The following is a 15,218-nucleotide window of genomic DNA, read 5'->3' on the forward strand; positions in this document are numbered from 1 at the left end:
AAAACACAACCTGACCAGTGGGAAACCCTTTCAATACTTGAGGCTGCCACTTACCTGCAATCCTCTTCATCCAGGGGGCGTCGTCGATGCCCAGGTTGTTGTTGAGGATCTTGAGGATGTTTCCCAGGATGATGCTGAGGTGTTCAGAGGTCACCATAGTGCAGCACTGGGCCTCAGGAGGTGAGTTCTCTGGGCCTTTCTCCCACCAGTAGGACAGATAGTTACACAGCATGGGAAGGATCACCTCAATGACCTGCAGGAGAGCGTCAAAGCAGTAAGCGGTAAAGGCAATCACTATGTTGTGTTTGGCACAGTAAAGTGACATTATAAACTGAAAGACTGTATGAAAGAATATATGTCATATACCTTCCAAAAGTTGCGTATCTCAACTGTGCAGATAATGTCTAATAACAGCCTCACACTTTGTATTCCTATAGTGACATGTTCCAACCTCATGTGCAATAAACTGTTTAAAGCTGGTAATATAACTTCTAAATAAACATTAAAACTTATAAACGTTCTACATCCTTTACATTAGATTGTAAAACAATGTTCAGCACTCACTGTGCAAAATGTAACCGATATCATCTGAAATAATCTGAAATAAATAAAGTAAATGAACCTTTCTTTATAGTGGTACTCCTTCAATTTAGTGTTACACCTGCATTTAGAAGGACAGAGATATTTTTTTTTCCAAATGGTCAAAATTGATGAAGCAGAGGCTGAAATATTCTGACTTTTAGTTCTTCATACGGGCGAGGCCCTATAAACACCAAACGCCTTAAAAATGTAGCTGTCTTTAGACATTCAAATAACCCATCAGCCTGTCAGACCTGTGGCATGTCACTGTAGCGAGCACCAGACTCGGAGACGTCATTGACATCTTTCAGCAGTCTGTCCAGACGAGGCATCTCGGGACACATCTCCTCCACTGTGTCGGGCATACTGAGGACTAGAATAGAACGACATAAAACCACCATTTTTAGAAAAATCCGAATTTCTTAAATGTATTTCAAGAAACTTTAAATTACATGAATAGGAAATGCCAGTAAATGGTGAATGAATGTGATAATGATCCATTCAAAAGGAGGATCAGAAGGATGCTCACTGGCTCTCTCTCGGGGCGTCTTAGTGTTGAAGACAGACTGCGGGTTGTGGGCGTTTAGGTCGGGCTCCAGGAATGCGACAGGCATGGCCCCCACCAACGTCGCCAAGCTCTCCCCCAGCGCTGGAAGATGCCTGAAGATCAACATGTAAATTAATACAGTGGAATATAAATTAAGAAAAAATAAAGTTTTGCACCACACAACCTGACAAGTCTTCTGACAAGTCACGTCTTCTGTTTGGACAGAGCACTGTGAGCCGAGGCACACACTTAATAGGACGAGCTTCAACACATTAATCTTCCTTTGCCATTGGACTCTGAGTGCACAGAGCTTTCAGAACAACACATGGTATCAGGATTAATTTAGACCAGACAGCTAAGGTAAGGTTGAGGTCCAAGGGCTTTGTCTGTTCAAGGTGGAAAACAGTTTTAGGAGGTTTTATTGCCTTGTAACAGCCAGTCAGTGAGAAACATCACAGAATTGTGATTTTAATGAAAGAGATTTCATAGCATAAAGTGCTTCTGTTGTGTCCTGGGCCATGAAATCTTTCTTATGGCAATAGATTTTCATTGATTATGATCGTTATCTTGGCTGGCCAAAGTCTAAACCTCTGTCGCTAGTTTGTAACACATAATGTGTCACAAAAAATACGGGATACATCTCATAATAGATTTTTAATGAGTTATCATAAATCATTCCACAGGCCCTGAATTGCATTTTTCACAAATATGAGTTAAACTCATGCCATAGCAGCCATATCCTAATTAACACTGACTAGCACAATGTAGTTTAGGAATTGCAATGTCACAGTTCCACAATACTAATTCTCAAGATCATAGAAATTATAGCAAGCATTCAGCGTTACCAAGGATTCCTAAACTTAATGATCAAATACAGAGTCCTGCTCATGTGTTGAATCAAAAGCGGTTAAAGAAGGGTTGGCCTCTTACCTCTCCACAAAAACATTCTTTCCTGTTCCCAGAGAGTAGAAGCAGGTCAAGATTCGGTAGCAGGACAGCTGCACATCATCCACTGGACCAAGCAAAACATTCATCAATCTATTTGAGCAAGCTTGTACTTGAGTAAAAACTTGACATGACAGGAGTAAAAGTCAAAGTAAAATTAAATGAACTCAAATTATTAATAATATGCACGTCCATTTATTTTGTAAAAGTTGGTGATATAAGCCTTGACATACAGTGAACTCACCCTCAGTATGAATGACCAAGTGTTTCGATCATAAATTAGTTTTTTTTCAAAGTAAAAAAAAAAGGTGGGCATGGAAACAGAACTCACACAGCAGGTCCACTCCATGTGTTGTGATGTGCTCAAACAGGGAGGTGAGGATGGGCAGCAGTGCTATAGTCACATAGTTGATGCTCTGGGTGACGCTCTTCATCTGGGCACGAGACTGCATGAACTTCCCCAGTTTTAGCATCTCCAGCAGCTTCTCCAGGTCCTCCGCTCCGTTCTCAAAGAAAGTCCGAAACCCAGCTTTGACCAGCTCCGAGCCGGACTTCATCACCGTTCTGAGAGGGGAGGAAAGACAAGGGTTAGTGTGCGGCCACAAGACTAAATTGCCTACTTGATAGAACACTGTGCATATACAGAAAAACAACGTGCGCTTACCTGGTGTCAAGTGAGTGAGTGAGAATGAGCAGGCAGCTCACCATCATTGCAGAGTCACTTCCTGTGAGAGAAACATTTACTGTAGATGTGGAAAAAGATCCAAAGCAAAAAGGCACACAAGTATCAAACAGAGGCAGAGCCAACCTTACCAAAGAGAGAAATCCTGTGTCTGACAAGAGCTGCCAGCTTACAGAACAGGCTGGAAAAGAAAGACGGTAAGAGCAGAACAGAAAGAACAAAAAGCTTTCGAGAAAACAAAGAAGAGCTGAAAAAGCAAACAGCAAGGAAATAAGACAAGCTCAGATGAAAACGTCAAAGACAAATTCTGCACTCTTTACACCGAGATAAAACAGCGAAAACAGCACCTAATAGTGGAAAAACCGATTACATAGATTGCTTCTACAAAAGTACCTGGTGACCATCTCCTTCTCTTTGTTGGAGGCACAGCCACAGCTGCTCAGGTTCATGCTGGGCGTAGACAGGAAGTAGAGACAGTGGTTCTTAAAAGTTTGGTCCATCAGAGGAAGCAAAACCTGGAGAGAGGAAATGCAGCTATAACACTACAACCTCAACAGAGTGAACTCATTAATATATAGTGGTTCATTTGCAAGTCTTAATGGACTTCCAGACCTTGGCAAAAAACTTGATTTCCTGGTCATGAGGGGATTTGTCTGTCTTCCCACTGGTGGCCGTCGCCTCTGGATTAAGAACAATGTTGAGCGGCAAGGTCATCGTCATGGAACAGTTCTGAGTCGATGTAAAGCACCTCTCAGTGCTCAGAGTACCTGCATTTAAAATGCCACACACTCACCAAGATGAGCGATAAACTCCTGGGCTGAGTCGATGTACTTCAGCAGCCTTTTCACAAACTTGTAGGCAAAACGCTTCTCCATGGATGACTCCTGCTCCATGTCCTTCAGACCTCTGTCAGATGAAAGGATCACAAAGACTCGTTAATTCACATTAGCATAAACAAAGTCTCTGAATATAGAGGAAAATGGTTTGTATTCATACAGTAGTCGCACTAATTAGTATTTAAACTAGAATAACTCAGTGAAGGGCATGATTTCATTAAGCACAGCACAATAATCAGGTGAAATCCCTGCAAAAATTCAAGGAAAGATTAAAATATTGGTTAAGTTTAAGACTAAGTCTACAATACAGTTAACTTTTAAAACAGCTTTGAGCTGCTGTGATATTATAAGACCAAGGTGCTTAACCTTGTGATGGCATAGCCACTGATCTGCAGGTACTTGAAGAGCTCCTGGGCCTTCTCTCGGTCTCTGTACTTCTCTTTAGCTGTCAGGGTGTCATAGGGAACCAGCAGTGGGTGGGTCCCTCCTCCTGGTGAGTCAAATCGAATTCAAAGGCATTTTAGACAAATCACTTGTCAGAATTAGCACAGCTCAGATAATTCACCCTCACACGAAGATGTGAAGTGCACATTGTACATTTACACGCCTTTGCTAATGAGCTCAGCTTTCTTCTTCTTGGCCCAGATGTTGTGGTAATTTTCTGCTACCACCTCCACCATGCCCTGCAACGGGAAAAACGCAGCTTTAATGACGTCTTTCTTTTAAGATTAGAGCATATGTTACAATTCATTAAAACAATCCTTACATTATTATTGTAACAATAACAACAAAAAGTCGAATGAAAACCAACCTGTATCTCTCTAGACAAAGTGACACTGCGCAAGTCCATTGGAGCAGGACTGAATCCATTAACCTACAAAGGCACAAACAGACAATATAGCGTTATTAATACAAAGTTATTACTACAGATTTATTCTGTAATATGTCCATTTGAAACAGAGTATAATGTACTACGTTTGGCCAGCTAACAAAATGTAGCTGTACTCAAATTCAATTGATATCTACCTCAAGGCTTTACTTTTGCAGTTCTAAACAATTTTGTAGCTCTTTCCGTGAAAAATGTGCAGGAAGTGATGCCTTTTATGTTTCTGGTTTGGCTACACTAAACAGATGGTATGAGTACCGGCAGCCAACATGGCCAAGCAGAAAATTAAACTTCATGTTACATTATTGCCTTGTTTTCCTTCTCTTAATTACTGTACATTACAGAAAGAAACCACAGCCAAAAACATCTGCATGTTCATGATATATAGTATAAGTACGTGGGCAGATGTATTACCACAGCTCACTTTACAGTTAATAAGCATAAACTCTCTGTATAGAGTTCCAAATGCATTTTTTGTGTGTATGCAACATTTCTGTATCTTGATGCAGGACCATCTTCATGATATATTTATTTCTCAAATGTCTGATGGGCGCTGACATTGTTGAACAAAATATAACTTTTGCAACAAACACACTTGAAAGGGAAGTTGCTCTGAGGCAATAGGATGTGATATAGTAAATTTATCAGTAAATGTATTTCCTTTCAAAAATAAGTGCTCATTCCAGAAACAAACAATTACTTTTACAGTAAGTCAAAATGTGAAGTTTTCTATATAGAGTTTTACCACAGGCTTACTTCAAACCACAGCAGCTATTTCTTAGTCCCAGACAACTTTAGACGACTTTCAGTATTTATGTTGGCCAATAATTTTTCTACGACAAATGAAGCCATTGTTGATGCAAGCTATTTATACAAGCTATTGATACAAGCCTTTGCTTTGTGTGCATTAGCCCATTTAATCTTTTAATGGGGCTGTACTGTAAATTATGTCTGCTAAACACAAGGCATCAACACCACAGCAAAAGCTAAGGCTACTTAACACAGAGGACGACGACCACTTAAAAAAAGGAGAATCTTGTAAATTATGTGAGATGGTAATTAAATATGACAAAGGAAACCATTGGGACAACATTGTCTTATCGTGATGAAGGGCACCATCACAATAAGTGGGTCATATACCAGGATGTTACCTGAGACTCAGAGGTCTTTCGTTGTTTTTCGCTCTCTCGTTGTTGGAACATGGCTTCTCCCTCCTTGGTCCTCTCAATGTTCCAGCCCATAGTCAGCATGCTCTTCAATGACTCCTTTACGGGCCAGCGGTATGTTTCTCTCTCCTACATATTGAACACATACAAAAGTCACTTTTTGGCCTAACATCTTATACAGAACTGTGTCCCCAGCTGATGTGACACCTCAACGCAGGTGAAAATGTTTGTACAAATCAGACAAACGCATCTGATCTGGAAAGGATCATTCGTTTTCTGAAGCACGCTCAGTCCTGAGCTCATTTTTCCTATTTTGACCAGTTTCCTTCCTTGACAGTCGAGTTTTCAAGTTGGCAAACATTAATTTGTTCTCTGAAACAGTTACAACAATCTAACACCTTAATGCAACCAACACAATACGTCTTCCCCTAGCAGCAGCTGTGTGTGTGTACCAGTGTGTGCTTACCTTCTCACTCAGCGCTTTATAAGGCTTCAGCAGTGGATGTGTTTTGGCCTGTTCATCCAAGCTGTCTCCATGTTTCCAGCCTGCTGACACCTGCAACGACGAGTTTATTGTAGGCCATGTGGGATACTTCATTTCAGGCATATAAACTCAGTAGAACAATGTAGATTCAAATGATTGAAAATGAGAAATGGCATGAATTAAATGTCAGGGAACGACCGGGCCTAACCTTCTCTGAGGACCACTTGTCATGGGAATGCTCTGCATATTTGTTGGCAATGTAATCAAGTTTTTCAGGAAGAGAGATACTAGAAAGTGAAACAGTTTGTTGTTAATTTCATTTGTATATTGAGCAGGTAAAAGCTTTGTGCTGATTTGTGGGCAAACTGATTTTGATTATATCGCTTTTTCAAACAAAACACATTGACAAATAAGCATCGTTATCGTTAGGTGTTTAATTTCAACATTGGCCCTACGTAGAAGTCAGTAAATGCATACTTCAAACCACTCACTTGGCAGTGTTGATGGGTTTGGGATCGAAGTTGCCCTGTGCATCCACTGACGCCTGTTTCTCCAATGTTGCTCCAAGACTGGCATCCACAAAGTCTGGAGGCAGAGCTCCAGCGATGGCACACAGGCACAAGTTGGCCATTTTGAAAAGTTCAGCATCATACTTCTACAGAGGTGACAGATATAACAGCAGGGAGGGTTACAAACGGGTTTTCTCACCAACCCACCATCTTAGCTATTATATGGACAGACTGAGTGGAGCGAAGGCAGGGAAAGAAAAAGAGAAGGAGTCTACATGAAAGACAGAGAGCTGGAAAGGTCTGCGCCAAGCGATGGCCTGTCACTGCCTGATAAATGATTCATCTGTTTAGGCTTCGCCTCAGCTGCACTGCTCACAAGCACTTCATTGAGCTTTCACTTCACTGCCTCTGACTACCAAGAACTTTTCTCTAAAGGGAGCCACACTTAAGTGTTGAAAACTCAAGATTTTCTGAAAACAGAATATTAAAAAAACTGCAGCAAACAGAGGAAAGCTTTATGAAAGCAAACACTACTAGACTACTAAACATTCTGTTATGTAACAGGGAGGAATTTAAGAAAAATATTGCTGTGTCTCCTGACACTTCTGATTTATTCTCAGAAAACGAGCAAGAAGAAGAATATTTAAAGAAAATACAGAGAGGTTTTCAAAATCATAAATAATGTCTCAGTCCGTGCAAAATACTGTTGGCTTATCTTAATTAATATTTAACACAACATGGTTTCTGGTCTCTCGCCCAAAGTCAGCTGGGATTGGCTCCAGCTCCCCCGCGACCCTGATGGATAAGCGGTATAGATAATGGATGGATGGACGGATGGATGGTTTCTGGTTGTACCTTCTGAGAAAGGGAGTCAAAGATTCCCCAGAAGAGTTTCTTTGTTAGGAGGAGCTCCTCTTCGGAGGCTATGCCAAAGCTGCCCATACCAGAAGGCAGGCAGTAGTACTTCCAGTTCTGCTCATAGTGGTTGGTCAGAAGCTAGAGATCAGAGATACGAGTAGACATAGCAATTTGAGTTCATTGAACGTTCTTACCAATGACCATAAGGTTCATAGCACAAAATCAACACTATACTGTATTCATACAGGTTAAAATACATGATGCCTAATGTCACCTGACTGAGGTTTAAGAAATGTTTGAAGGAGGAAACAATCATCCTGTCTGTGTGGGTGTTCAACACCCAACAAGTGAGGAGGTTAAATGGGTTGTAAAAGATGCCTCTAATTGCTTGATACAATTAACCCATCACTCTTTGAATTAGAGACAAGAAAAGTGTCTCACCCGGAGAGGTATTTTGCAGTATTCAGTGAGCATGGGAACGTCGAACACAAGCCGTCTGAGCAGCTGCTGCATCATGGAGGGACGCAGATGCCTGTGAAATATAAGAATTTAATTATTTAAACATATATGTACAGATATCATAAGATATCATAACTTTGGCTACTGCAGAGTAGCTACAGTGCAATCACAGCAGATTCAATATGATGTATATATGCTGCACCTATCTAAGTGAAAAGAGAGTTAGCCCTTGTTAGTAAGATGAGGTGAGCAGCAAAACTTTCAAGCTAAAGTGGAACGATATGTGTGCCATTTGATAATAGCATTGTTTGAAAAATAACAAGGTGCAGTTTCTGGAAATCTTCAGCTCCCCTTTTGTATTTTCACTCTGCTGAGTCTGACCAAAGCTCGGTCTTACTTGCAGATAGCCAGCAGACAATCCTCGATGGCGTCCCTTTGGGCTTTGGTGAGTGAGCGGCCTTTGGACAGCCGGTAGATAGTGTGCAGCGTGGAGTCAATCAGCTGAGCATAGTGCTCTGTGCCGGCGAAGAGAGCGGCACAGCGGGTCAGCAGAGGCAGCAGGGCCGAGCCAATGTACCTGTTCATAGCCAACGCCGTCTCAGTGGTGCTCAGCACCTCCTGTGGGACCAGACAACAACACACATAGCTGAAGGATAGAGAGGCATAGCACAGTCTCCACAGTGAATACAGGCTCCTGGCAACAGCACAAAGAAATACTGTTTGGTTTTGGGTGGGAAAAAAAATAAAGGGAATGCAGAGTTGAAAAAAGCGTAATTTTCCCTGATGTCACAGTTGGGCATTGTTTTAATCATTCAGCAAAGTTTGGAGAGGGTATTAACTGAATATAAATAGCTTTCAAAAAGATTTCTGTATGCTCTTACATATGAATTTGACCTTTTGTGGGTGACAGGTGGTGGCGGTGGCAGTGCTGCTGTTTACCCTATTCCTATCACAGAAATGACTGATGACTTAATGCAAAAACAATGAGGAGCAAAACAGAATGGAGACATAACTAACGCACGTCTGGAATCAGCAAAGCCAATCAAATGGTGATCAATTCAGGTGTTAACTTCAGGTTTATAACTGTAGGTTTAACTCTGTATTTGCATTTCTATGTTTGCTCTGGAGTAATGGACCCCACTAAAGACCTGAAGTGGACATAAGGGGAACATTCAAACTTTTCATCAATCTAAAACTCTAACAATGCAACACAAATCACAGATGTCATTTTTGAGCGCAAGCTTTCAATTTAAATGCAATTTCTATGAATGACAGTCTACCTGTCGAATACAGAATGCGTTAACGTGAGCCTTGGAGATCCTTGTGGAGCCCTGGGAAATTGTCTTGTAAATAAAATGTATGCTTAGCTTCAGTGCTTCTCATCAAAAGACAAATATGCTGAATGCTGAATTCGAATCCAGTTTACATTCACGTTTTCCAGCATGTGGCCTTCTTCTTTACTGCCTTTGTTGGTGCATTGCTAGGTGTCTCCAGCGCAAATTGTTAAAACAGTGGAATACTATGAAAGAGCAGGATGTGAAACATGCTGCCTATGTGATTAATGCAAATTACAAGTCCAAAGGAAATAGTGACCCACCTTGTTCCATAGTGCTACTACTGGTCAAAAACTCACCATGGAAGCTTTAAGTGAAAGTTACCTGGTAAATCAGATAAAGTAATACTGGAGTAAAACAAGTCTGCTCAAAAGACTTGTAACAAGTTAGGTCAATTGAAAAAACCCAAACCCAATGTGTTCACTGCACATCTGTCACCATGACAGACTGCGAGTCCATCTGATGGGATATTCTGTGTGAACGATGTTCACTGAAGAGAAATGGTGATTCATACGTTGCTGCAGTAGAGAATGACACCATCATAAGCACAAGACGAATATGACGGCCTGAATACTGATCACACTATTCAGTCTCATGAAGATGTGCAGATGTCTTAATGTTTCAAACCTGATGATTTTACCAATAATTATGCTAATGTTTCGGCCAACTCGGAGGCAGTCACGACAAGGCTTTGTCCTGATTGTAGTACTGAGCAATCAGTGTTCATGTTTGCTGAGATTATCTGCTTCTGTCACACATTTAATGAGCAAACTGGAAACCCAAACATAACTGTGTGCACTGAAATTATTACTAAATTACAGAAACTAGTGCTTTTACTTTGTGCAATTAAAAGCTAGAAAAACAAAATGTTTCAGGAAACAAAGACAACAAAATAAGAGTATGAAGGTGCAGGTTTGCTGGAGATAGGCGTTGAAAGCCGTTTAGGATTTCTCTCACTCACCGTGTCTAGAGACGCCGAGGCTCGCAGGTCAGGAAGGAAGCCGACCTCCAACATCTGGAGCAGGAAGCTCTGGTCCTCGATGCCGTACACTCTGTCTAAGAAGAGCACCATGGGGGCCTTGTGGTCAGGACAGAAAGAGGCCGACATGTCTGGTTCTGTCACTGTGCCATCTGAAGGTTCAACACATTTTAGGGGAAAAAAGGTTTCAGGTTAATGAATGGTTGTTCATCAAAATATGCACTTTGTGCTTTTAAAGCACATTTAGAAAGACATGACAGACTTTGTTTGGAAGGTGCAGAAGAAAAAACAGACTTAAAAGAAACTAATGAATGAGCGTCACGGGTGTTTTTTTAAAGTAACAGTAATTCCAGGCAAGATAAGCTGTGCAAATTTATTACCAAAGCTAAACCTTGTGAGTTCAGTCATCTAAGACACAGCATGCTTTCTTATTAGAAAATGTCACAAAGTGAATTGTAAAAAGTGACATAAAGTGTGAAACGTTGTGGTGTGATTGCAGCAGAGGATGGTTTCTTTTTTGTTTTTAAGCTATGATAGAAAGTATTCACAGTATTTTAAAGCGAATAGAAATTGCCTCCATAGGAGGAACACAAGAGAGATTTAAACAGACATTCATGCCTGAATGAAGCCTGGCTGGTACAACACTGCCACTTTCATGATATACCTTCAGCTGGCAGAGATGAGATGAAATCATTTTAGTTGCTTTGGTCAGGCTGCGTGACTTTTCAGCCAAATCAACTTTTATTTCCTATTCTTAAGCAGTAAGGTAATGTGTGGCATGTCTGATATACTGCAGCTTGTGCTTGTATACATGGTTTAAATTTAAATATTTTGAGACCAGTTTTAGTCTTGAATCTGGTCCGAAGACCATTTTTCCGTCTCAGTCGGATGCTTGTCCTTGTTATTTTTGGCTGCTATTAGAGTTTTTTTCAGCCTACTGCATTTTAAAACATAACGGTGCTCGTTTTTGTTGCTGCACCTAATCTGTTAATCTGTTGCTTTTCAACCATCAACATCTGCGTGCATGACTTAATGTGGATAACAAAACAGCCACCAACAAACAGCCAACATACCTTTATTGACCACAGGCATTTTGAGGGGGATGCTGATGATGCCCACCAGGTCTGTAGTGGGAACCAGAGAGCGCAAGATGGCCCGTATACGCAGCGCTTCACCTTTACCCGCATTGATAAGCTATAAAGACATATAAATAGGAAGCATTCACCTTATTATTTCATTCAGGTCATTGCAGTGGTATCCCTTATTGTCTAGATGATCTTGATAACTGTGCGAGAACAAAATCATTTAGTGTACTTATGCATCAAATTTGATGAATGTGTAGGAGGAAATATTACCAGTCATGGTGAAGAAATCTGCTTCACCAGAGCAAAACAAGGATTGTGTCACTCTACTTTCAGCCTACAGTCTAATCTCAGTATACAGTGTGTTATTCTACAGCCCAGGTTGTGGTGGAGGGCCTCACATGCATCTCTGGAGCGCAGCGGCCCAGCAGGTCAATAAGAGCTGAGTAGAAGGACATGATGGAGTTGCCCATGTGAATAACTTCTCCTTCTTCCTCTCCAGGCCTGAAACACAAAAACATCCCTCACTGTGACATCATATTTTGGGACACTTAAACCTCACTAGTATGAAGAAAATTAGGATCCATAGGCTAAATTCTAAAAGGTAGTTAGTGGAGTAACGGTTGGACAATTTCGTGAGCATTTATAACAATGTTTTGGCACATTACATGATCTTCTTAAAGGCCACTGTGTTATACATATTGATTTTGACGCGTTTCCCATCCCTCTCCTCACTTCATGCAATAATCTTCCCCATTAAAATTCAGCCAGTGTACTACAGCCTTTGCATACTGATGTGAGCTTGCAAGCAGTAACACTTTCTACAGCAGACCACAGCTTCGATCAATGTCATCAATGTAATCTAAAGTAACGTGTTTTAATAAATGGAATGTTGCACAGTAGTTAAAAAAAAGAAAGTTTTGGCAGTAGATCTACTAGTAAAGCAAGCAGATGGTAAAACTTCACATTCAAAATGAGAGGAAGAAACTCCTTTTCTTGCAGTTCCTTTGTGAAGGCTTCCACAAAAAGGTAAACTTCGATCTCCTCCCAGTGATGTGAATGAACAACATATTAAATTCATACTGACAGGTCACTATTTAGAGGTGTATTAACTAAAGGCCCAGAAACACAAGGGCAAATCTAATTAAATGTATCAATTCACTACAAAGACATAGATAATGGGAAACTCCATCACTAGTGGCTGTTTCAAGCTACTCAGTAGGTGTAGCGTCTCATATTGATCTAAATGTTGATACTGAAGCTTTTCAACCCTGACTAGGAGAAAATAATGTAAGAAACTGTGATTCCTACCCAGCGGTGACTCCATTGGCCGTCTTGGGCAGGTCCAGGGCAGGATCCTCAGAGATCTTGATGGCCTCCTTCATGGCGGCCAGCAGACCCTGCCCTCCCTCTCCTCTCAGGGCGGGGCCGAAACACTCTGGACGTCTAATCAGCAGCTTCACCACCACGTTGGCGTTTTCCTCCACACTCTCACCTGATATAAAAATACAGCAGGGTAATGCACAGGCTTTTATAGGTGACTCAAGTGATCCCAAATGCAGACAAGTCAAAGCCAGTTAGAGGGGAAAAAACATTTGGCATTGGACTGGACATTGTTTTTACTACCTTTCTAGAGAACTATTTCATTTCTTATTATTTCCAATTGGGCACTTCTCTACTCTTGGGCATTTGACAGTAGTTAAGGGTAAAGAGGGTTAGGTCTGATGGCAGTCTCCTGAAAGAATCTGTGATTTTTGTTAACCTTGTTTTATTTGTCTACCTGTAACCTCAGTAATATATTGTTATATATTATTATTAGTAGTGGTGGTATTATTTGTATCATTATTATTATTATAATATGGTACAGCTCCTCACTCTGAGTGTACATGTTGTTATATATTATTGTTGGTAGTAGTAGTAGTGGTAGCGGTAGTATTATTGGTATTATATAGTACAGCGCCTTACTGTGATTGTGCATGTTGTTATATATCTTTATTAGTAGTGGTATTATTGTTATTATTATTATTATTATTATTATTATTATAAGACTCTGGACTCACCTGGTGCAGTAATTTACCTCTGTGTAATAATTTGTAATAATAATTTTGAATACATCTTTTTTTTATTCATACTTTTATATATTTATATTTTACTTTGTGTTTGAAGTTTATTCTTATTCTTATTCTTTTGGAGCTGTGTGTAGCAAAAAGCAATTTCCCCCTGGGGATTATTAAAGTAATTCTGATTCTGATTCTGATGTCACAATGATATTATGGAACATATCATGCAAACACAGTGTGTCTACACAGACCACTCACACTCAGATAACAAGTCCTCACAATTAGAGTTTGATCAGTGGTATAAAATCTAAACAGTTTTTCATCTGCAAACACATTTTGTTTACATTCAGTGTCTCATCTTTATTTGCTACCTTTCACCGCACATTGCTGCCACCAGCTGTTGATTGCTGCTGTCAAGTCAACTGAAGAACAGGTGATACAAAAAGACATGGACCTCCAGAGCAACATTACTCTAGAGCTCAAAGGTGAACAAAAAGGTCCACAAGCTATCTTCAAAGGGCAACATTTACTGTTCTTACTCCATGTGCTCGGAATAAAAGTCAACATACCATTGCAGAAGACAGCGAACCTGAGGAAGGACAGGTAACGCTCTCCCTCTATGGGGTTCCAGCCGAGGTCTGGGTAACCCTTAGCAACCAGCATGGCACAACTCTGAAGACCACAGCCTGCCAGGTATGTCACCACCTACACACACACACACACACACACACACACACACACACACACACACACACACACACACAACACAGTTTCATGCCAGGGAGTTATAATGGCACACTATGTCTTTTTGACTGTCAGTGTCACTAACAGCATCTGCTGAGCTAGCACATTCAAAAGGCACAAAATCGCAATTCATTTTTCTCTGAGAAAACCTGGGTAGCATGAGGTTTCTATTTCTGTCTGACTTACTTTCACCATAAGTCAGCAGTGAGGAGTTTTAATAAGAAATCATCTCAGCTGTTAATAATGCAGGAGTGTCTGCTGATTGTTTTGCACCTCAGAATTTTTCAGTGCTTCCTTCTAAAATCACAGAAAATACTGATCATCATTTACAATCTTTTACATCTAAAGGATATTATACCATCAAGACCAATTTCATGTTACTGTCACAGTCCATATGTAAATTAGTCGGTTCAATTAACCTATATAAAACTAAACCTTACTCTTACTACAAGAATATCTGGCTCTCTCATCTCAGCATGTTACATTTAATTTGATACAAATTCACACTTGCATTTCCTGAAATAATATTTCACACAACAGTGAGTCAATTATATGACAGATTCATCTATGACAGCAACAAATAGCTTGAGGTTATAACACCACTGAAGACTATAAACACTGGCTGGTAATCTAATTGGCCTGAAACCCCTGGGCGCACTGCTTTGCGGCTGAGTTGTGGAATAGCCATGATGGGTCTCTCTAAATAAGCTTTCAGTACCAATTACAATAATGGTTTGAGGATCAATAATGCAGTAATTACAGCATTTACTTGCCATCAAACATTTTTTTACTGTTGTGCTGAGGTAACAAACCTTCTCCAGATCGGGCTCCTCCAGGGCCAGAGCCAGGCCGTTGTTGTCCATCACTGAAGATGCTGCAACATCTAGTGGCGTGGAGCCCCGCATAGCTTCAGAGGCTACACACACACACACACACACACACACACACACACACACACACACACACACACACACACACACACACACACACACACACACACACACACACACACACACACACACACACACAGAGTTTTACATTTATCCTGTACTAAACAACAGGGGGCAG

The 15,218-nt window shown here is 40.7% G+C and overlaps 1 protein-coding gene across 2 annotated transcripts in view; it reads right to left on the minus strand.

Moving 5' to 3' along the window:
• Positions 1-15,218, minus strand: part of ryr3 (ryanodine receptor 3) — a 106,206-nt gene that overhangs the window by 23,238 nt on the left and 67,750 nt on the right. For both annotated transcript variants that reach the window (XM_070848800.1, XM_070848799.1), the window contains exons 43-68: positions 14,963-15,066; positions 13,976-14,111; positions 12,658-12,841; positions 11,748-11,850; positions 11,338-11,458; positions 10,247-10,416; positions 8,349-8,569; positions 7,934-8,024; positions 7,490-7,630; positions 6,617-6,780; positions 6,334-6,412; positions 6,108-6,197; positions 5,627-5,770; positions 4,401-4,463; positions 4,197-4,272; positions 3,956-4,079; positions 3,547-3,659; positions 3,366-3,433; positions 3,147-3,268; positions 2,885-2,934; positions 2,736-2,796; positions 2,403-2,635; positions 2,057-2,138; positions 1,109-1,239; positions 834-952; positions 55-253 (exon numbers count right to left, since the gene is read on the minus strand). In XM_070848800.1, coding sequence (XP_070704901.1) covers positions 55-253; positions 834-952; positions 1,109-1,239; positions 2,057-2,138; positions 2,403-2,635; positions 2,736-2,796; positions 2,885-2,934; positions 3,147-3,268; positions 3,366-3,433; positions 3,547-3,659; positions 3,956-4,079; positions 4,197-4,272; positions 4,401-4,463; positions 5,627-5,770; positions 6,108-6,197; positions 6,334-6,412; positions 6,617-6,780; positions 7,490-7,630; positions 7,934-8,024; positions 8,349-8,569; positions 10,247-10,416; positions 11,338-11,458; positions 11,748-11,850; positions 12,658-12,841; positions 13,976-14,111; positions 14,963-15,066 — 3,189 coding nt within the window. The remainder of the gene's footprint in view (positions 1-54; positions 254-833; positions 953-1,108; positions 1,240-2,056; positions 2,139-2,402; positions 2,636-2,735; positions 2,797-2,884; positions 2,935-3,146; positions 3,269-3,365; positions 3,434-3,546; positions 3,660-3,955; positions 4,080-4,196; positions 4,273-4,400; positions 4,464-5,626; positions 5,771-6,107; positions 6,198-6,333; positions 6,413-6,616; positions 6,781-7,489; positions 7,631-7,933; positions 8,025-8,348; positions 8,570-10,246; positions 10,417-11,337; positions 11,459-11,747; positions 11,851-12,657; positions 12,842-13,975; positions 14,112-14,962; positions 15,067-15,218) is intronic.

Source organism: Pempheris klunzingeri, chromosome 18 (assembly GCF_042242105.1).
Source record: "Pempheris klunzingeri isolate RE-2024b chromosome 18, fPemKlu1.hap1, whole genome shotgun sequence".
NCBI classification, from domain to species: domain Eukaryota; kingdom Metazoa; phylum Chordata; class Actinopteri; order Acropomatiformes; family Pempheridae; genus Pempheris; species Pempheris klunzingeri.